Below are 22,597 nucleotides of genomic sequence, written 5' to 3'. Positions count from 1 at the left end.
CTGGTAGAGATTTCCCAGTCACTTCAATCAACCACACTGTTTTAGGTAAAATATTACAACAAATGTATTGACTATAAAAAGATAGATTTCAGTGATTATAGGTGATAGAGGCATAGAAAATCAGAATTGATTACAAAAGAAATAAAAGACAAATTGCAAGCTAATTCCTACACTTTCATGCTAAATAAGTTTTGAAAGCAAAAGGATTTCTCTTATCCAAATCTTTCAGCTGTTCATGCCAACTGGACAGTCTTCCAGTCAGGACCATGCCCCTCCCTCACAGTTCACTGATCAGTCTTTTTGTCTTCCAGACAATCTTGCTTCCTTGAGTATAGATGGGGAAGGAGAGGCCCTATGGTGATGTCACTGTCCCTTATTTATACACTCTGTTGGGGTGCAGACAATGAATTCATAGCGTCTCTCAGGTGGATTGCAAATGTATTACTCATGCCTCTTGTGCACCTGAGGCTTCACGTGTATGGGTTTTGTTTACTGTTTTTGTTCTTCTGAGGGGCTGGTCTGTGGGTGTTTCCCAGACCCACAGGTTTCAGTAGCAATCGTGGCAAAATAAGAACTCCATATACAATGATAAAAGAACGAGGAGTACTTGTGGCACCTTAGAGACTAACACATTTATTTGGGCATAAGCTTCATCAGTTTTAGCCCAAGAAAGCTTATGCCCAAATAAATGTTAGTCTCTAAGGTGCCACAAATATTCCTCGTTCTTTTTGCTGATAGACTAACACGGCTACCACTCTGAAACCATATACAATGATACACACATTTTAACACGACAATAATTTTAACAGGTTCTGACTTTTCAAATACCACCTCACAAGGCATACTTTGTACAGAACATCATATAACATTGGTGAATATAGGGGTTAGTATGTGACACTAACAACATGCTGAGAGGAAGTCATGGTACTGTCTAGCTTTTCTTAGTACAGAAACAATTGGTCCAGTTCTGCCATTACATACACTTGAATAAATGGAAGCTGTTTGGCTCAGTGTTCTTTTGAATTATATAGAATCCAACTGATCGTACAACAGATGCTTAAGAGAGGAGTCTTGCCTCTCTTACTGACTTTTAAAAGCCAAACAGGTTTAGACCAGTTATGAATTGGATAGTAGGTGATTGCATGGTGTCTCAGAGTTGCTTCTGCTAACAAGTTTCAGAGTAGCAGCTGTTAGTCTGTATTGGCAAAAAGAAAAGGAGCTGTAGCTCACGAAAGCTTATGCTCTAATAAATTTGTTAGTCTCTAAGGTGCCACAAGTACTCCTTTTCTTTTTATAATTTAAAGAGTTGCCAACCTACGGATTGTCTTAGAATCTGCAGGAATTAAAGATTGGTATGTGATGGAACCTCCAGGAATATGTCTAACCAAAATTGACAACTGTGTGTGTATACACATTAAATGCCATTTAAAACATTTGACTTAACCCTCCAAAAATGACACTATTAGTGTCTTATATTGTGCTTAAACTTTACAAAATTGCCTTTTTAAAGAGAAAGTATCATTATCTTTCCTATAGAGAAACTGAGGCCAAAACATAAAGTGACTTATCAAACTATCACAGTAGGGACTTTTAGGGTAGGATAATCAGTATGACTTCCCTCTAAATAAGATATAAAAAGTTAACAAATCCTGCATGCCTTTAGACATAATGCTTATGAACATCTAGGCCCCATAAGTCCATTTTTGGCTATTTTGTTACACATAGCATGATGAGAGATCTGTGGGACCTATGCCCACGTGTGCTGGACTCCAAAATACTCTAGAGAAGTTTAGAGGACTCCCTTTGCTGGTTAGAACAGATGGAGGCTTATATCCTGCAAAGCAAGAATCCCTTTATCTTTAGGAGGGGTGAGGGAACTGCTGGTGTGTGGATCTGGCAGATGAATCACATGCCTGCTGAAGGGAACTCTGTCCTGGCCAGTTCAGGTTCTGACCGACCTCCTCTCACAAGGATTTCTATGTAAATAATCATTACAGATTCGCCTTCACAACCTCTCCTCTGTTCCTCTCACTGGTGGCCTTAGAACCCTAGCTGCTCTTCCCCGATGCTGCTCCCAAAACTACACTTCCCAGCACCCACCGCGTGACGAGCTATAGGCCCTGCCTATTATATCTCCCAGAAGCCCTTGCAGCGGGTGAATGTTTGCGGCGTCCTAGCTCCACGTATAAATTATTTCAAGGAGGCCCGCGCGGTGTGCCTTGGTCCGCCTGTCGCCTAGAACTACAGGTCCCGACAGGCGCCGCGGTTGGCGGGGCGGCCTCAGTGCGCCTGCGTGGCGGCGGCCGGGTTGTTTGAGCGAGGGAAGGAGGCGAAGCCGGAGGAATTTGGGCGGGACCGGTGAGTGGGGGCTGTCGGTTGCGGCGGCCTCCCCCACTGCAGCGTGATCGCCTCGCTCGCCCCCCCCCCCAGGGCGGTTGCGGTTGCGGTTGCGGTGTCCCCCGTCTCCCCTTCCGCAGGCTCCGGGGGTGGGGTGGGTCACTGTGGTGTCCCCCCTTCCCCACGGCCTCTGCGGGGAGGGTTTCCTCGCCCATTCCCGCGGAGAGCGAAGCTCCTATCCCTGCCCGGTCACTCCTCCCCTCCCTGGGCCCGACAGGACCCCCCCGGCCTGGGGTGCGGCCCCTCCTCCTCCTCCTCCTCCACTGGGGCTTGCCGCCGCCAGTCTCCATCCTGGGGCCTGGCTCTAGCGGGTGCCCTATAGGCAACAGGCCTCATGTCCCCGAGCTGCCCAGCGGGAGGGGGGGACTGTCCCAGGGCCCCGGCACCCGCGCAGTGTCTCTGACACTAAATGGTTCCTGGAGTAACAAATAGGAGTAGAGGGGTCAGCGCCCGATGGGCTTCGAGAAGCCTCGTGTAGCTGCAAGAAGTCAGTAGCTTAGGCCAGTTCTTACCCTATGTGTGCTTGGTGTTGCAGGACTGAAGAGGCTTGGCTTCAGGAAATGCAGGTGAGCACTGTGCCCCTGCCCCACCTTTAAAATGGGTTTTTGTTATATATTTGTATTGCAGCAGTGCCTAGAAGACCCTGTCTGGGATTAGTGCTCCTATGGTCTAGGTTCTGCACAGAAACATGTAACAAAAGACAGTCCCTGTCCCAAAGAGCTTGCAGTTTAAGCCATGGGCTCTTGGTCTGGAAGTCATGACCCATAAAGGGGTTGCAAACAGGGTATCAAGGAGTCACAGTCATCCTGTGCTTCATATATTGCTTGGTGGGAAGGGTGGAGCATCACTGGTCTAAATGATAAGAGATGTCAACAGTTGGGGGATGTGTAGAAGGACAAGTTGGCACTGAGCTGATTGTGTTGATCATAATAAGCAGAAGTTGCAGCATACCACCTGCCTAGCTATTGTCAATGGGCATTGAGACTGATTGTTGGGAAAGGAAAGAATTTGACTATGCATCTTTTTAAGCTTTAGAGGAGCAGCCACGCAGGCATCCTGCCTATTTCTCTTCCCATCCCTTGTGTCCACATGGATTTCTGTTTTGTGGAACTAAAATATATCATGGAAAATATTTATTTTTCAGACTCCCCCCCAGCAGAACCTCCCTGTTGTTGAAGATGGGAAGAATAGTGGTGGGACACAAGGTAAGGTATTATTTCAAAGAACTAATTATTAGTTCCCTGGGTAAATGATAGTGATGTGACACAGTTCAGTTTGTTTGGTTTCTAGAGCTGCTTCAAACACCGGGATAATCACAGCATTCACATTAGCTATGAGCAGAATGTGAAGGGCTTTGCAGTATTGGATTGCAAATCCAGGTGTGAGATTGCATACTGGGCCAGATTGGGAAAGCACAATCTTCCTTCATCTCTACAGCCCTGTCCTTCCTCCCTTCCTGGACTCTGCAGAGGATGGGTCTAAAGATGAATTGAAGGAGTGGGTGGGAACAGGGGGCTCAAACTGTCCACACCCTGACTCTGTGGCAGTCCCCTGAAAAGGTGTAAGAGCCATCAGATCAGAATATGTTTCAGTCACTGCCACCCTGGGCTGGGTTTGAAACAGTGATGCGTAGGGGACAGGTCCTATATTCCCATTCAGAATCCTATGAGAGGTAATTTCCTCTGCTTTAGCATTTCATTGGTTTTTATCTGTTATGTGCATTTCTTCTAGAACATGACCCCAGTGAGGAGAAAGTGGAGCCTGAACACTTTTCAGAGCCGAACAAAGTTATTAGTCCTGGGCCTGGTAACAAGGCTAATGTGAGAGCAAGTCCCACTGACAGAGTCAGAGCGGCTACTAGGAAAAGGTCTTGTCCTCATCCTAGCCCCAAGAAAGCTGACCGGAGTCCCAGTCCCAAGAGGATATCTCCATGGAGAGAGAGTCCCAGGAAAGGCCTCACTTCAAGTTCATTTAACTTGTCCCCAAGGGCACTTGCCATTAGCCCACAAATCACACGTCGCTCATGGTGCCGCTCCAGTCTGAAAGGAACCAACCGCCGGAAGTCGCTGCCTCCTTTCCACCAGGATGTCACAGGTAGGTGCCATGTACCGCCTTGTGATTAAACTATGCTGAGATCCTTGTGTGAGAATTCTGGACAAGTGGAACTCTGAGTTCATGGGTGCAATGTGTAAGGCACCAATGCAGTGATTGGGCCCAGACTTTGCTCCAGTTAGGGCTATGTTTGGCAGCTTTCTCTGAGTACAGCACTAAATGAGACCTGGCAATTTTGACTTTAAAATGGATGTTTAGACCATGAGTGCTGCAATGGTCCAGTTTAAGCTAACAGGCTATTTATAGCTCTGTCAGATATCCTTGCCCAAAAGAAGATGGTGACATGAACACCAGCTAGCATGAACAGCTCAAAAATGTGTGCACGTGTACCGTACAAAAGTTCTAAGGGTGAGGAGCAGCATCTGGCTGCATGCAAAACACTGCTTCTGCTTAGTAAAAATCTGGAGCACCTCATCAGACCTTTCACTGTAGAAGTTGGAAGCTCCTATCTGGGAGTATGTTCCATGCAGGCAGCCCGGAGACTGAGTTATATATTTGATTCTCCATAATGCCGTTCTTTTTCTTTTCTTTTACAAAGCAGTTCCTTAGTTCTGAAGTGTGTGAGATTCATCCATTAGAGCATGCATAGAAAGGAACCTCCCAGCCCCAGATTGATGGACCATCCTCCAGTGCAGAAGTAAATGCAGGACTCAGCATTAGGGAGTTAACAGCTCTCTTAATCACTGCTTGAGTTAAAAAGGAACTTCTATGTTAAAGTTTTCATTACCCTTCTAACATGCAACATGTAGCATCTGCTTTGTTACCTCCCCATTTAGCACTTGAGATTGGCTCTTCTGGCAATGAAGTTGCTGGATAGACTGTCCCTGCTCTTGTGTCTATATGCATCAGTATTTACAGTGTCCAGCTCAGGGACATTTCAGCTGCTCACAGTTTGAGGTAAACTTGTCTTTTTAAATGTGTTTGTGTTTAACTTTTAGAGCTGAGCAAATCAATCAGCCTTGATTTTCCTGAGACTGACAGGCTTTCCATGCTTCTGCTGTCTAGTTTCCAGGTGAGGTCTCTGAAGGAACCTTTTTGCTAAAAACAAATTAGTTGTGTATTATTCTGCTTCTTATACTTCATTTTTTTTGATGGGTTTTAATCTATAAATAAGTAATGAAGTGTTGTGAGATGTGGTCTAGCAAGAGGTAGGAGTCCTGAGTTCTAGTCCCATCTGAATCCCTCCATGAGCAAGGAGAGGTCACTTCACTTCCCTGTCCCTTGGTTTCCCTTTCTGTAATATGGGGGAATAAATGCCATAAAAGTGTTTGTGAAGGTTAACTGATTGCAAATACTTTGAAAATGATACAAAAGCTAAACTTTACAGTTTATAAACTGATGTAACTGAAACAAGTGAGAGAGATTAAATAGTTTGTAGAATTTAGGCTGTGGCACATTTTACTTTGTCATACCAACTAAGAGATATTAACTTTGGAATGACTTTATACATATCGGAGCTCTATGGAAAATAATTTTTGTGATTTTTGGTTTGTAGGATTTTATAATTTCACTCCTAGCAAGGTACTGTTTCCTGCTGCGTAATACCACACGCATTTGACTGAAGCAATGCTGAAAGCTTTTCTCTAGTTTTGGCTGCACACTGACATCAATGTCTGGTATTCAGTCTTTAAAACAAAGTGCAAAAAAGACACTTTTGTCGTGCTTTCCATTGTTTGTAATAATCTTGAAAGAGAAAACCTGCTGAGATTCTATAATCATCCTCCTGTTGCACTTGGCAAAACTTGGATAACTGCTTCTCCCACTGGATGGTCTAATGAAAAGCAGCCCAGTGTCAGATGTGACATTTTGAATAGTCTATAAAAAGAAAAACAAAACAAATACCTCACTCACTTCTCTGTTCTCCCAGTTCTCTGCCCAGAAGCTTCAGCACTTCTTGAAGCAGACTGATGGCTTCAGCCCTGAGGCTTTTAAAGCAAATGGTGAGTCTCCATGTGATATATTTAATCAAAGGGTAATGCTATACATTGAGGAGAGTAATAATCTATCTTTAGCTCTCAACTCGCACAGGGGAAGGGTCACTCAATTTCCACTCCAGAGGGAACCAAATGTTTTGGGAAAGAAGGAGCTTGAGCAGCCAAAAAAATCCTTTGAAATTGGTGCTTCTAATAACAGCCTGTGCATCATCAGTGGTGCCAAGAGAATGCCCAAAGTAAGCTTTGATCACATATATTTTCTCTCCGCCAAAGCTAGCGTGGCTTGTATCTGGAATGCCCTCTGTTAGGGAACTGAACTGGTTATGCTATAAAAACAGGGTTCATGGGTTATGCAACATCTTGGCATGTGAGCCTTGAGTACTAGTGTTCCATGTATTTTACTTCAGGCTTCAGTGTGAGTTAGTTCTGCAGAGAGCAGGAGTAGCAGCCGTGTTAGTCTGTATTCGCAAAAAGAAAAGGAGTACTTGTGGCACCTTAGAGACTAACAAATTTATTTGAGCATAAGCTTTCGTGAGCTACAGCTCACTTCATCGGATGCATTCAGTGGAGATACTGTCTGTTGCTTAACTACTGCACTTTGTTTTCTTGTTGTCTTGTCCCCACTTCCAGTGAATTCAGTTTCAGAAGAGCTGATGCGTTGTACAGAGAGACTGAAACTAGATGGAACGCTAAAGAAATGTACAGAAGAGCTGAAAGGGTAATGACTCCCTGTGATTGCAGAGTGTTGTTGCAACATGTCATGGAACTGGAGTTTGCTATTCCTGTCCCAGTGCCTGACTGATTATCTTGCATTGCAATTCATGAAACTTGTCAAGATTCATACTGCAGACACTGGAGACAGTAATGACCTATTGCAGGCTCTTAGTGTCTGATATTGGGTACAACTTGTAATGAGGGTCGGCAGGCTAAAATGCCACAATTCTTTCGTGCAAAACTTACATTGGAACTTGGTGTTTGTGAGTGCTAAGAGCCCACATGTTAGACAAATGGGCTATGCAGGGCTGTGTTAGCTATCCATTTGGAAAGTGTATTTAATGTCTTTAATGCTAATGATTCTAAAGGAGAATGTTCATCTTAATAGTCATGGCACCAAAGTGTCTTCTGTAGTGCTTGGCACATCAGCAGGAGTTTTCTTGTTTACATTTATATCCTAGAACAGGGGTCGGCAAGCTATGGTGCACGGGCCAAAGACGGCACGCGACCCAATTTTTAATGGCACACTGCTGTCTGCCTACCCCAGCAGACAGCACCGTGCCATTAAAAATCCTGCCCTGCCCAGCCCGCTCTTCTCTGCCCTCCGCCCACTGCTCTCTCCTTGCAGGGCAGGCAAGCTTCCCCCTCTCCACGCCGCTTCCCCCAGTGTGCTGGGTTCCTGCCCCTCCTCCTCTCCTTCCCTGTGGCCGATCAGCTGACGGCCCTTGGTACAGAGGGGAGAGGGAAAAGCGGAGCTGCAGTGCACTCTCTGCTCCAGGGACCTTGGGGAAGGGGGTGGAATCGGCATATCCTCTCCAGCTCCCCTGCTGTGAGCCGCTCAGGATGGGGCTGGGAGCACCCCCACAACCCCAGCCCACCGCCCTGAACCCCCCCCCACAACCCCAGCCCTGACTCCGGCACCCCCCACACATACCCAGCCCCCTGCCCTGACTCTTATACCTCCCACATCCCCACCCTGAGCAGCAAACGGGAGCTCTTGCACACACCCCCACATTCCCACCTGCACCCCTCGCACCAAATGGGAGCTGCCCAGGTGAGTGCTCCACACCCAAACCTCCTGCCCCAACCCTAAGCCCCCTCCCTCATTCTAGCTCCTGGCCAGACCCTGCACCCCAACCCCCAGCCTGCTCCTTTAACCCCCTCAGCCCTGTTCCTAGCGCACTCCCACTCTCATCTCAGTGCAGAGAGAGGAAGAGAATGGCTAGAACCAGGAAGAAGGTAGGTACCTACTCTATGTGGACAGGGCTGGGACCCCAGACCGGCAGTGGGCTGAGCGGGGCCGGCAGCCGGGATCCTGGCTGGCAGGAGCCTGTGGACGGAACCCCAGACTGGCAGCGGACTGAGTGGCAGCAGGCTGAGCCGCTCAGCCCACTGCTGGTGTGGGGTCCCAGCCACCGGCCCCGCTCAGCTCACTGCCGGTCTGGGGTTCTGGCTGCCAGCCCCTTGCCAGCCAGGGTCCCGGCCACAGGCCCTGCTCAGCCCACTGCCGGCCTAGGTGAATGGAACCCCAAGCCAGCAGCAGGCCGGAGGTGTAAGATCAGCATTTTAATTTAATTTTAAATGAAGCTTCTTAAACATTTTGAAAACCTTGTTTACATACGACAACAGTTTTAGTTATATAGACTTATAGAGACCTTCTAAAAAATGTTAAATGTATTATTGGCACGCAAAACCTTAAATTAAAGTGAATAAATGAAGACTCGGCACACCACTTCTAAAAGGTTGCTGACCCCTGTCCTAGAATAACCAAAAATTTGAATGAAGTATAATATATTGTGTTTACACGGAGGCACTGCACAAACACTAAACAATCATCACAATCCTGCGTGATATAGATATTGCCAACACCTTAAAATCTCTCTGATATTGTGCTTCTCTGTTTCAGTATTTTATCAGACCCTGCACTAAATGTGTCATTGGCCCAGATGAAGGAATATATAAACAGGTAAGAAAAACAGCCTAGGCCTGGTTTCGTATGGCTGAATGGACACAATTGGGCCTTTTCTCATAATTCTTGGTGTTATCAGCAATGATTCAAGCATCTAAAATGGGGACAGGACACTATGTGAAGAGAAGCCTAACACAGAAGCAACTCAGTTAGGTTCTATTAAACAGAGAAACTCACTCTGAGATTCTTTCTGGACACCAGCTCCCACCCTCAATCTTGCTGGTGCTCTAGGTCACTGAATTTATTTTTAAAGTTTTAGAGAAAGCTTGTCCAGTGTAAGCCTGCCTTTGTAAGTCCTAGAATTGGACCCATGAGCAGGGCATGAATTGCAAGCAACTTCTGGTCTGGAGGTAATTCACACAACACAGCTTTCATGTAACACAGAAATCTGTGAGTCTGGTTCTGCTGTGATGCAAGCAGCCCTAATTCCACTTAAGTTAGCACTTGTTTATTTCGTGGCTAAATCTGTCCCCATGTGCATCTGTATATCTGTCTCTTGTAAATCAGAAGGCAAAATTCTGGCCCAGAGTAAAAGGCAGGGTTCTGGTGTAATTTCTATAGGCCCCTTACATTAGTGAAGCCCAAGGGAGGTAATTCCTCTCCCATAGTATGTAGTAACTACCTTTCATCTGTTTGTTCATTCTAAAGGTTTACTACAGAGTCTCAAACTTGGGATCAGCTTTTACTGAGTTTCCAGAAAAGTGCAGAAGAAATGTCCAGGTTAGATTATCCTTTTTCTGTCTCTCCTTTTCAGCCAAAAATTAGATTTAAAACTGAGAATCTAATAGTGCTAGTCACTAGCTAATGTGATCCTCTATTGTATTTAACTCCAGTCTTCTAGAGCCCAAACTGTTTATGTTAAAAGACTTCAGCACTTTGTGATCAGTTGTCAATCAGGTGTTCTCTCCATACATAGTTTAATTTAAATATCATCAGCCCACAGTTGCATAATGAAGCAGCAGCAAAGGTCAGACAAGAAATTCCTGTTAATCATGCTGTCAGCCCTGAAGAACACAGGGAAGAGAATAGGTTAAAGGAATTAAGTCTTATTTAAAAATACTTGGCAAAGGACTCTGAAATGAAAACAGGTTTCAGAGGAGCAGCCGTGTTAGTCTGTATCCGCAAAAACAACGAGGGGTCCTCGTGGCACCTTAGAGACTAACACATTTATTTGGGCATAAGCTTTCGTGGGCTAGAACCCACTTCATCAGATACATGGAGTGGAAAATACAGGAACAGGTATAAATACATGAAAAGATTTTTCAGAGTTGCCTTACCAAGTGTGAGGTCAGTATAACGAGACAATTCAATTAACAGTAGGATACTCAGGGAGGAAAAATAACTTCTGTAGTGGTAATGAGAGTGTGAGTTTGACACACATTGACAAGAAGGTGTGAGTAACAATAGGGGGAAATTAGTATGGGGGAAATTAGGTTTAGGTTTTGTAATGACCCAACGACTTCCAGTCTTTATTCAGGCCTAATGTGATGGTGTCCGGTTCGCAAATTAATTCCAGTTCCGCAGTTTCACATTGGAGTCTGTTTTTGAAGTTTTTGGTTGAAGAATTGCCAGTTTTAGGTCTGTTATTGAGTGACCAGGGAGATTGAAGTGTTCTCCTATTGGTTTTTGAATGTTGTAGTTCCTGATGTCAGATTTGTGTCCATTTATTCTTTTGTGTAGAGACTGTCCGGTTTGGCCAATGTACATGGCAGAGGGTAAGGCAACTCCCATCTTTTCATGTATTTATACCTGCTCCTGTATTCTCCACTCCATGCATCTGATGAAGTGGCTTCTAGCCCATGAAAGCTTATGCCCACATAAATGTGTTAGTCTCTTAAGGTGCCACAAGGACTCCTTGTTGTTTTTGAAATGAAAAGTACACTCAGGTCCTGTCATTGGAGATGTGGTAAATTATGGAAACTTGTTTAATTGGGATATGTATTTAGGAACTGATTTTCTGCCAGCATTTGTGATAAGTTTTAACATTTGTTTTATTGGGACACTTTGGAGATCTTGTGGCAGATGACAGAAATACAAATAATTTGCTTCTATATAGCCACACCTATGCTGGGCACCATTGGAAAGTGGGTACTCCCCATGTGCAGTGGTTATATGTGTACCATGCTTTTTGTTTTCAAGACAACTGAAGCAGTGCAAGACGAATGAAGTGCAAGTGGAACCTGCTAGTTATCTCGGAACCTCACAGGCCAAAGTTCTCGGTAGCAAGCCTAACTATCAGAAAATACTAGCTAGCCAGGGTGAGGTGTTTGACTGCATGGAGCTTGTGGTGAGTTATCGGGTCTGAAATGTACTAAAGGGTTTAAAAATCATTAATGGTGCAAACACAGAAGTGTCAGCTGACCTGTTGTGTCTGAATCATTCGTCTTGAGAAGATGTCAGGCTATGCAAGACCCAGAAATTAGCTTATTTGCCTTAGAGAAGTGATTCTCTTCTCTACACCAATGAGGAATTGACATAGTGAGGTCACTGAACATAGTACATTGTTTAATAAATGTTTTCCAGCAATGAACACAAGGAATCTGCTGTCATATTTCAATATCATTCTATGGTCCAAACCTGCATTACAGGTTATGAAAGGGAAATAAGTGGAAATTTCTAATGAAATCATCACCAAATGATTTGGTTTGGCATTTGCTTTATTCACCCAGCTCACTAAATTCTTAGAGTTTTCTCGTTTATCTTCTGAGTTTCCCTGAAACCTTTTTTTGTGTGTTTTGCAGCTGGATGAACTACAGCAGGCAGTAAAGTTGTTGCAGACTTTCATAGAAGACAGTACACAGTACCTCCGGAATCTGTCAGAGCAACTTGGTAAGCAGACATTCCAGCCATCGGCAGTAAATGCTTCCTATCCATTAAATACAGAACCTTTGTTAAGCAATAAAACCCAGAAAGCTACAGAGGGAGGTGGATTAATTTTTGTTCTCTTCCCTAATTTTTGTTCTCTTTCTCACCCCTAAATCGCTTTGGCTGTACCTTGACATTGTCATTAGAAGAGGTGGTTGGGGGTTGTTTTTTTTTTGGTTTGTTTTTTAAGTGATAACATTTGCTGCACACGGTACTTGTTAGACCACTGTAAGAAGCATTAAAAACCTGTTGAGGGAAAAATGACATTGAGTGCACGTTACCGTAAAAAGGGTTTATTGTTTATTTTGTATTTAAGCTCTTACTCCACCCTCTTCATTGCTGAGGTTCTGCCTGTGTATACGGTTTATTCTAGTACAAGGAAATCCTGTACTTATAGTTGTTGGGGACATTTTACTGAATATTGTATTGTGAGACACCACAGTATAGCCATGTTAGTGAAAATAACAAATGACACCTCTCACAATTGCCTATTTAAGGCTGTTCCCATATCGGGTCTCTTATGTACACGTCCAAGATACACCCACATCTTGAATACTGCGTGCAGATGTGGTTGCCGCATCTCCAAAAAGAGAGATTGGAATCGGAAAAGGTTCAGAAAAGGGCAACAAAAATGATGAAGGGGATGGAGCAACTTCTGTATGAGGAGAGATTAAAAAGACTGGGACTGTTCAGCTTGGAAAAGAGATGACTAAAGGGGGTGATGACTGAGGTCTATAAAGTCATGACGGGGCTGGAGAAAGTGAATTGGGAAGCGTTACTTCCTCGTTCTCATAACGCAAGAACTATGGATCACCAAATGAAATTAATAGACAACCGGTTTAAAACACACGAAAGGACGTATTTCTTCACACAATGCACAGTCAGCTTGTGGAACTCTTTGCCAGGATGTTGTGAAGGCCAAGACTATAACAGGGTTAAAAAAAAAAAAAAAAAATTCATGGAGGATAGGTCCATGAATAGCTATTAGCCAGGATGGTGTTCCTAGCCTTTTTGCAGAAGCTGGGAATTGGGCAACAAGGGATGGATCACTTGATGACTACCTATTCTGTTCGTTTCCTCTGGCATTGGCCATTGTCCAAAGACAGGCTACTGGGCTAGATGGAACTTTGGCCTAACCCAGTATGGCTGTTCTTCTGTTCTTCACCAGTCTGAGGATTTATAAAGTCAGCCCTAAATCTATGGATGCTGAACTCTGCCTTTAGGAGCAGGAGGAAATTTAAATGGCTAAAATCCCTTTCCCTGCTGTAAGAAGAAAAGGAGTACTTGTGGCACCTTAGAGACTAACAAATTTATTAGAGCATAAGCTTTCGTGAGCTACAGCTCACTTCATCGGATGCATTTGGTGGAAAAAACAGAGGAGAGATTTATATACGCACACACAGAGAACATGAAACAATGGATTTATCATACACACTGTAAGGAGAGTGATCACTTAAGATAAGCCATCACCAGCAGCAGGGGGGGGAAAGAGGAAAACCTTTCATGGTGACAAGCAAGGGAGGCTAATTCCAGCAGTTAACAAGAATATCAGAGGAACAGTGGGGGGTGGGGTGGGGTGGGGTGGGGGGGGAGAAGAAATAACATGGGGAAATAGTTTTACTTTGTGTAATGACTCATCCATTCCCAGTCTCTATTCAAGCCTAAGTTAATTGTATCCAGTTTGCAAATTAATTCCAATTCAGCAGAGATTGAAGTGTTCTCCAACTGGTTTTTGAATGTTATAATTCTTGACGTCTGATTTGTGTCCATTCATTCTTTTACGTAGAGACTGTCCAGTTTGGCCAATGTACATGGCAGAGGGGCATTGCTGGCACATGATGGCATATATCACATTGGTAGATGCGCAGGTGAACGAGCCTCTGATAGTGTGGTTGATGTTGGAGAACACTTCAATCTCTCTGGTCACTCGATCACAGACCTAAGAGTGGCTATACTTCAACAAAAAAGCTTCAAAAACAGACTCCAACCAGAGACTGCTGAATTGGAATTAATTTGCAAACTGGATACAATTAACTTAGGCTTGAATAGAGACTGGGAATGGATGAGTCATTACACAAAGTAAAACTATTTCCCCATGTTATTTCTCCCCCCCACCCCACCCCACCCCCCACTGTTCCTCTGATATTCTTGTTAACTGCTGGAATTAGCCTACCTTGCTTGTCACCATGAAAGGTTTTCCTCTTTCCCGCCCCGCTGCTGGTGATGGCTTATCTTAAGTGATCACTCTCCTTACAGTGTGTATGATAAACCCATTGTTTCATGTTCTCTGTGTGTGTATATAAATCTCCCCTCTGTTTTTTCCACCCAATGCATCCGATGAAGTGAGCTGTAGCTCACGAAAGCTTATGCTCTAATAAATTTGTTAGTCTCTAAGGTGCCACAAGTACTCCTTTTCTTTTTGCGAATACAGACTAACACAGCTGCTACTCTGAAATCTTTCCCTGCTGTCTGACTCAGTGTTGGATTTGTGAAGACATATTTAGGTCACATCCTAAAAGAAGAGTATACACTCCAGGGGTGGGGAAAGCAAGGGGACCCATTCAAGACCTCAGACAAACTGGGCCAAAACCAAAATTAGATCCAGGTCTGCGCTCAATTGTAACTGCTTGAGCTTAGCCAAAGCCTTTCCCTAGACTGGGTGGAGATAACTGAGGATTTTGTTGCTTCTCTTGCAGCATCAAGGACCTTTCAGCAACTGGAAAACTCACCTATTCGGAAACTACTCAAAGTTCCCCTAAAGAAGCCACCGGTCCCCCAATGCCAGCAGCCTCCAGAGGGTTAAACACAGACTTGCAGCAGATGGCTGTCATTGCCTCCTTTTGCCTTTGCCTTTATTACCTTTCCCTGCAGGCTCTTTCCCCGCTTCTCTAAGAGGTTGTGGTTCTAGAGGTCCAGGAGGCCTGGGGGGGCTTAGCACTCACTTGCCTTCATAAATGTACTATGGGGTGCCTATCACTTGGGGTGGGAGCAGTGGCTGGTTTGGGGGGGTGGGTGTCAGAGGGCTTGTTCTGTCGGACTGAGCTGTATCACCGGACCGTGCCTTGCTCTCGGGGTTACCTGTGCTGTGAATAAAAGGGCGGGGCATCGCCCCCCAGTGCTGCCACGTGTGGGCTCCGCTCCTGGGGGCGGGGCTCAGCGCCGAGAGGGAAGAGGGAGGGGACGAACCAATAGACAGGTGCGGGGAAGAGCGGGAAGGACCGAACACCACTTGCGCCTGCGCACTGCGCAAGTGGGTGACGCACGCGTAGCAGCCCTACGCGAGTGATTTCCCGCTTCCGCGTTCAAATGGCGCGTGCGCCCTGGCCCGAAGGGCGGCTCCTCCTTGGTCTCGGGATTTGTCACTCAGCGAAGAGCCCAATCAGAGGAGCTTGTTCGCCGAGACGACCAATAGGCGGAGAGAGAGGTAGGGTGAGTTCCCCAGCCCCGCCTCCCACCGGGAGAGGAGACCCGGACGCGGGGAGCGAGGCCGCCGGGCGAGGAGAGATGGCGGCGCAGCCGGAGCCTTCCCCGCTGACCGGGGTGGCCTGGGCCGCCAGTGCCAGCGCGGCGCCCGCCGGCTGGACGCCGGTGAGAGCGGGGCCGCCGGGACGGACCCCCCCGCGCGGGAGCAGGCCCCGCCCCTTGCCAGTATCCTCAGCCCCCCCGGGACATGCCTAGTCCTGCCCCCGGCCTCTGGAACCCCCGACGGGAACAGCCCCCCCTTCCCTCTGCCCCACTTCCCGCCGCCTGCGCCGTTGCCCTAAGGGGCGGAGGCCCTGGCCTGCCCCGCCCCCCACACGGGGTGAGACCCGACTCCCAGCTCGCCGTGCTCCCTTTGGCCAGGCCCGTCGCAAGGTCACAGCCTGTCCGCATTCCCCCCACAACGAACAGGAGCCTTGCGGCATCTTAGAGACTAACGAATTTGTTTGAGCCTAAGCTTTCATGAGCGACAGCCCACTTCATCCGATGCATGCAGCGCACAAACAAATTGGTTAGTCTCTAAGGTGCCACAAGGCCTCCTGTTCTTTTTGCGAATACAGACTAAGACGGCTGCTACTCTCATTCCCCCCACAGATCACCTCGACCCTGGAGGGAGCCACAGCCAACTTCGGGAAAGGATTTGGGCAGAAATCGGGCTACGTCTTGTGCATCACCTCCGCTGCGGCCAGTGAAGTAGGAGGCGCCCAGCACTGCTGCGTCAGCACCTGTCCCGCCAGCAACCTGACCCTACCCCTACCCTATGATTACCCAGTGGGGTTCCCATGCAGGCATGGCCCTAACGCAGAGGGCCTTTACCCAATGCTAATTACCCAGTGTGTGCAAGCTAGACCTTCACCCTAACCTTGACCCCTTAGTTTAGTGCATGACATTAACTTTAACCTAGCCACAACATCTCTCTTCCCTGAGGCTGTGGACCGCCGGTAACTGCACCCGCACGTGAGGGCATCTACTCACCTAAGCCCCGGGGTCACCCAGTGCTACAGACTGGACCGAGTGTCTTTGCTTTCAGACCTCCCCAGGCAATGGGTAGCCGATGTACTGATCCTGAGTGAAAAAACGCCTCGCCTACAGGATACTTACATTAGGGAGTTCTTAGAGCAAGTGAGTCTTGTGCCCTGACACAAATGCCTGTGTGGCGCTCTCCCCTTCCCGCACGACCCCTCCCCTCCCCCCCCCCGCACTATAGCTTTTCTACTGTATTAAAAATGAGGAACAGGCCACGACAGCCTGTTACGACATGCCGGGTGCCACGAGCACACGCTGAGCGAGAAAACAAGGGTCACACACAGCGACACACCGGCTGCACGTTTCTCTAGGCTTAATCCAAGTACTATGTTTGGGAGTTGTTTGTGTGTAATAGAGAGAGAGGGCGAGTAGACATGTCACAGCACCTGTCTTTGTACAGACAGAGTTGAAAATGCATAGGCCCCATTTATGGGACAGTGTTGTGCAAGGTTTTCTGTTTCAGCAACGCTGGGCCTTTGTTATCTAAAGCTGGGTGATTAGGATTTCAGCTCTTCAAAAAATGTCTTACCAGCCGTAATGTTTTTATAACACTAGCATTAACCTTGGCTTTTTCTTGAGCCAGCATTCACACTGTTCAGTTAAGGCCAGCAGCAGAGAGTGATGTTACATACCATGAGCATTATTGCTAACAAACGCAGGAATTTCTTGTGATGTCATGATCTCTGCTTCCCTGTTAGAAACGTCCATTTCCAAGAAGAAACGAATCTGTGTGAAGCTTGTCCCATTAGGTGCGGCAGAACTAGTTGTTTTTGACATTATGCTGAGTGGCAAGAGTAAAGTGGTCCCATGTTATATGAAGATAGGGTAAGATGCTGCCATCCTTTCACTCTGGCTGCAGGTCCCACCTTCTGTGACTTTAGTTCTTAGTATAATCTGTTTTTCTCCTCCCCCCAGGGAAATTAGCAGCTTTGCTGTTTGGTGTAAAAAGGGGCAACTTCTCAAACCTAAACCCTTTCCAAAACCAAGGAACATCAGTCAGGCAATGAAGGGGCTTTCACTGGAGACCACAGACCTGGATAACCAAAAGTAAGTAATCATTCGTCACCTTTGATTTTATTGGTGCCTGTCTGGAATTAGGAGTAAGTCCCAGTTTGTTATGGTGCGACCATGTGGCTTCTGATGTTTTGTCATATGGCTCTGTCCTGGTGCTACTACCAAGGGTTCTGGAAAATATGTTAGCCCAGTGTTCTTCACTGCATGAGCCAGTGCCGACTCCCGTGGAGCCTAAGTGCAGATCCTTGTCAATCACACTCTCCAGTGGCAGTGGGGCTGCAGCTAGGCAGACTCCCTGCCTTCCCCGAGATAAGGGGGGGAGCAGAGGTCTCTGCACTGCAAGCACCACCCCCACAGCTCCCATTGGTCAGGAATGGGGGAACTGTGGCCAGTGGGAGTTGCAGAAGTGATACCTGCAGAGAGGGGCAGCATGCAGAGCACATAGCCCCCCCCCAGGGGCTGCAGGAGCGCCTTGGCCCCTTCCAGGAGTGGCATGGGTCCGGGGCTGCCCGAAGTAAATGCCGTCCTCTTCAATGGGCAGGTTCTGAATAACCTTCTCCCACCCAACCTGCAGCCTTCTGGAGCCAGCCCCCTGTACCCCCCCTCCTGCACCCCAAGCCTGTGCCCCGGCTCAGAGCCAGCCTCCAATACCCCCTCCTGTACCCCAGCCCTGAGCCCCCTCCCAGAGCCAGTCCTACCATACCCACTCCTGCACCCCAGCCCATAGTCCTGTCCCAGAGCCAGCAACCCATACCCCCTCCTGAACCCTAAACAGTACTATTACAATATCAACTGACAAAGAGCTCAGAGCATAAAACCGTCTGTGTCGGGTTGCTGTGGCTCTCACATTGAAGGTTTTTGCCAAAGTGGCCCCCATTTCAAAAATAGTGATGGGCACTGGCCTTCACCCCTTTTCACACACAGGAAATGTACCATTCATGGTGGGACTGGGACTGGATGGAAGGAGGATACTGTGTGCTCAGGTTTGCTTAGCTTTAAGGGCACAGCTCTGGTGTAAGACACTAATGAATCTTAGAGTATTTTGCAGTATTGTTGCAGCTGGGTTGCTCCCAGAATATTAGAGAGATGGGGGAGCGGGGGTGAGGAAATATCTTTTATTGGACATTTTTGGTGAGTGGGGCAAGTTTTGAAGCTGCACAGAGCTCTTCCTGGTCGGGCTCAGATGTCTGGCTCCTAGTGTTGCGACCTGGCCCCTGGAGCACAGGGATCACAGTGGGACTCAAGTGTTGGCCTGTCTGCTCCTCTGTCATGATGGTGAGGGCTAGGCCAGTTCTGAGCTTGCTGCCACCCTGCATGCCAGTGTCCCTGCTGGCAATGGCTGGAGGAGGAAGCTCAGCCCAACAAGCCCCATGGGACAGGAGCTGCTGTTGCAGGAGGAGGTTTTTCATTTAAATTTTTTTTTTGTTTTTTGGGTGCTGTTTTGCAAATGTAAAACACCGAGGCCTCAATTTGTAAATTGTCTAATCCCTTGCAGGACAGAATTTTCATCAGAAAAGTCTTTGACTAGAATTAACTCAAAACATGTATCCATGAAGCGAGGCGATTCCATTTATGGTATATCTAACCTCTATGGCGTCTCAGGTAAGTGAAGTCCTCCTTCTAAGTACAAAGTCTGACAATTAGCTTAGGACAAACACTCCGCATTAATGTTGTATTGGTCTTTTTCCTTCACCTAGTTTAAAAAAAAAAAATCCAGTCAATGCTACTATGGTATCAGAGAGGCTGTGGGCTGGAATTTCTAACCTCTTCCACATGGACAGGCTTATGCAGACAGAATACCCAAACTATCACATGGTGCTTCCTAGAGAGCAGTTTGGGTATTCTAATGCCTGTTCCTTCTCATAAGTGGAGTGGCATAATGCGATGTTAGAAGAATAGGATAAGGTAGTCCAGCCTGGCATTCCTCTCACTCACTCTTCAAGCCCTCTGGCAATTCACAAGTTAGCACTCACCAGTTGAGGGACTGTCCCAGGCACCAAGTTTTCCTGTGCACTGCAACACAGTGCTTTCATGATGCAGCTCTCTGATGATCATTTCTCTTCTCAGCCATGGATGGGGTACCTTTTGCACTACACCCCAAATTTGAAAGCAGCATCACTACTGGAACTAATGTGAGTATCACTATAATTTACAAGGACATTTACTCACTCCTTAAATAGCGATTTAATTAAAAGGAATTGGTAAAGAGGGTCATGTAGTCCCCATGATGATTCTGTTTATGTTCATATGGCAAAAGTCTTTGGTTTCCTGGGTGTTGCAAACAGTTCTACAGGACAAAGAACCAGTGGGAGGAGGCTGCTCGGACAACAGGAATATATTACCTATTGTAGTTACCTCTGTTTTGTAGGCCTTATCCATCTTCACGAACTTGAATATTAAGTCTCTTGCTGACATTGAGAAGGAGGTAAGTAATTCACTGCAGCCTGCCCTCAGTTCTCACTGGTAATACCAAGTTGGAGTACAAAAGGATGGAGGCTTTAGAGTGGCTGAATATGAGTTCTGTAGGTACCAACAGCTATGAGAGCGAGGCAGCATTTTCTATCTATAAACCTTTTTTTGTTTTCGTTTGTTTCAGTATGACTATGCCTTTGTAGTTGAAAGGACTGCGGCTGCCAGACTCCCACCCAGCATCTGTTAGCAGCAAGCAGCACAGAGTGCTACCAAAGCATGGGGTACATGTCCCTTCTAGCAGATAAAGTTAGCCTCAATGGAATGATTTAGTAGGAAGAATATATCTGTTGCCACAGGTGTATAAACTGCACAACCAGATGCGATGGACTCAATTCTCCGAAGGACACTCTTGTAAAGAACTGAATGAAGTCTTTCTGCCTTCTAATTTTGTAATATTTAAATCTGTAATCCACTTGGAAACTAGAGAGCACCCTCAACTTTTGAAAGCTTACTAGCCAAGTCAAATAAGTGCATTTATACTTGCAGCCTAGGGCTATGTCTACACTGCAATAAAAGACGCAGGCATGGCCACAGTGAAGAGGCTTGGGCTGGACCCTGGGCTCTGAGACCCCCCCCAAGTCATGAGGTTGCAGAGCCAGGGCTCCAGTCCAAACCCAAATATCCGCACTGCAATTTTTAAACCAGCCAGTCAGCTGACCCTGGGACTAAAACTCGCTGCTGTTTGTATTTTACTGTGGTGTCCACTATGCCACTGTCACCTGCATTTAGCTCTGCATGGAAGCTAAATTTTCAAGGGTTTACCATAGGGTTTACTTTCGTGTAGCAGACAGCAAGACACTAATATTTTGATCAGTCTGTGTTTAATGAACATTGGGTACTGAACATTTTTTTCTTAGCTCTCTTACTAAAACTCTTTTATTCTGGATGTTGCCCCTGGGAAGGTAACTTTGTTTTTATTTTTGAGGATACAGCAGAAATACTAAGCAAACTACAGGCTAAAGAGGCTGCTGCTATTGTCATACTAATTAAAACAAGCCTTTGTTCAAGCCCTCCTTGCATATTTAAGTGAATCTAGCTACTCTTCCTGCCTTGTTTCTTTCATAATTGAGGGACTCTAATTTTGTGTCTGAACTTCAGAACTCATGTAGAGGGAATAGCTGTTAGTTACTCAAAAGGTCGAGCTCTTACACTACTAGCCCCCAAAAAATAAATTCCAAATGTGTTTTAAAATACACTGATTCCAATTTAATTACCAAATTCTGTAAACGCTTCCTCATGCATAGGGCAGTACAAAATTCCCCAATATATCACGTCCGGGAAATGTTATTTAAAGGTGTATTGCCCCATGCAGCCTTGATTGTTACACCAAGTGGTCTCCAAACGAGCACGTCAGAAAGCTTTCCCAGGCCTGCTGCAGAGCAGGGCTAAGTCACTGTCAAAAGAATAAAGATTCTTTTCTTGCAATCTGGAAGTGTGTCCCCACGGTGTTGTCCTTCACACTTGTATACTCAGCACTGCTGGGATGTTGGAGGCTTGGAATCCGTTTCAGGAGGGCACTTTAAGTTTTGCACTTCCCAGCAGAAATTGAAGAATTCGGTCCACCACCAAGGCGAGGAAGAAGTCAGCCAGCAAGACCTGAGCAATCACAATCTTAAACTGAAAGGGAAGCAGCTCAGATAAGTTATTTTTGGCTAAAAAACATATTGAAACTTCCAGCAGTTAAAGCCTGTTTTAATAACTAACTTATTTTTAGTGGGAGATTATGAAGGGGAGAGCAGGGCTTCAGCAAAGTAAATGAACAAATATCTAGCATCAGTGAATGGTGACAAGCAAGCACTTAGTACAGAACCGGACAGTCTCATCCCCCTCAGTCTGCACTGCCACAAAGGAAGCAGGGATGCAAAGTGAACTCTTGCCTCGTGTGACCAAACCCAAAAGTCTAGTCTCCCTCGAGGTGGGGAAGGACAGCTCAGTGCAAGGTTGCTGTCAGGGACTAGGAGAGAAGAGCAGGGGTCACATGAAAAGCTCAGTGAGCCAGTAACTGCAGTACTGCGCTAGTCAGGAATTTAAATGTGTCTAAAGCTAAGTAAATATGTAAAGACAGTTCTGAGAGGCTGCTACTGTGCCTCAGGCAGGATGCAGCTCTTCAGAACTTCAGCGTGAGACCCAGCCACAGAGGCAAGTTGGGGCGAGTAACCCAGGTGTTCTTAGTTTAAAAGTATTTAGAACAAGTAGCTGTAGCTCTTGGGTAACAAGTAATTGTTTTCAGTCTCAAACACTGAGACCACAAACCACATTATGGAAGAGTTTCTGGAAGTCCATATGTAAGGAGTCTATTTTAAATCAAGTTTTATCTTTAAAAAAACACCCCTTAGAATCATAAAACCATACAGTTAGAAGGAAACGCAAGGGTCATCCAGTCTAACCCCTTAGATGCAAGCTGAGTTTGGTTTGTACACAGGGGAATTCAGAACCCAAACTGATTCCTGTCCAAGAGAATCCTTGCACATCTAGTCTTCAGTACAAGGGGCTACTTTCCAATGAGCGTTTAGGTAGTTTTAAGTGAAGCATGAAGTTGGGAATTTCACAGGCACCTAAGCTGAGTTAAGGGTCTGACTCCCATTGAAATCAGTGGGCACCTAACTTCTTCAGG

General features: G+C 46.3%; 3 protein-coding genes across 7 annotated transcripts in view; 2 read left to right on the top strand and 1 right to left on the bottom strand.

The window, feature by feature from the left end:
• The first annotated feature begins 2,228 nt into the window (after window positions 1-2,228).
• DSN1 (DSN1 component of MIS12 kinetochore complex) lies at window positions 2,229-15,115 on the top strand. 4 transcript variants are annotated; one of them, XM_043506962.1, is made up of 12 exons: window positions 2,229-2,247; window positions 2,933-2,963; window positions 3,542-3,602; window positions 4,129-4,491; window positions 5,448-5,521; window positions 6,377-6,449; window positions 7,074-7,161; window positions 9,064-9,123; window positions 9,775-9,846; window positions 11,266-11,413; window positions 11,868-11,955; window positions 14,688-15,115. In XM_043506962.1, exons 2-12 carry the CDS (start codon window positions 2,958-2,960, stop codon window positions 14,792-14,794), a joined length of 1,140 nt encoding a protein of 379 aa, XP_043362897.1. In that variant the 5' UTR covers window positions 2,229-2,247; window positions 2,933-2,957; the 3' UTR covers window positions 14,795-15,115. The 4 variants fall into 4 exon arrangements, with proteins under 4 accessions (XP_043362897.1, XP_043362896.1, XP_043362895.1 ...); XM_043506961.1 differs by having other exon boundaries at window positions 2,240-2,358; XM_043506960.1 differs by lacking the exon at window positions 2,229-2,247 and adding an exon at window positions 14,496-14,596 and having other exon boundaries at window positions 2,514-2,963; window positions 14,688-14,810.
• Window positions 15,116-15,285: 170 nt separating this feature from the next.
• Window positions 15,286-21,144, top strand: MVB12A (multivesicular body subunit 12A). Its single transcript, XM_038378132.2, is given in 10 exon segments — window positions 15,286-15,579; window positions 16,066-16,164; window positions 16,502-16,514; window positions 16,517-16,597; window positions 17,196-17,322; window positions 17,413-17,544; window positions 19,007-19,113; window positions 19,579-19,643; window positions 19,880-19,936; window positions 20,108-21,144. Coding segments are annotated over 10 exon segments (1,026 nt in total). The 5' UTR covers window positions 15,286-15,297; the 3' UTR covers window positions 20,171-21,144.
• A 22-nt stretch (window positions 21,145-21,166) lies between these two features.
• The window catches only part of ATP13A1 (ATPase 13A1), a 28,361-nt gene continuing 26,930 nt past the window's right edge, over window positions 21,167-22,597 (bottom strand). For both annotated transcript variants that reach the window (XM_038378126.2, XM_038378127.2), the window contains exon 26: window positions 21,167-21,600. In XM_038378126.2, coding sequence (XP_038234054.1) covers window positions 21,490-21,600 — 111 coding nt within the window. In that variant the 3' untranslated portion in view covers window positions 21,167-21,489. The remainder of the gene's footprint in view (window positions 21,601-22,597) is intronic.

The sequence above is a fragment of the Dermochelys coriacea genome, chromosome 20, assembly GCF_009764565.3.
Source record: "Dermochelys coriacea isolate rDerCor1 chromosome 20, rDerCor1.pri.v4, whole genome shotgun sequence".
In the NCBI taxonomy this organism is placed as follows: Eukaryota; Metazoa; Chordata; order Testudines; family Dermochelyidae; genus Dermochelys; species Dermochelys coriacea.
The sequence above is the reverse complement of the archived record's forward strand: the minus strand, read 5'-3'. Positions and strand labels throughout refer to the sequence as shown.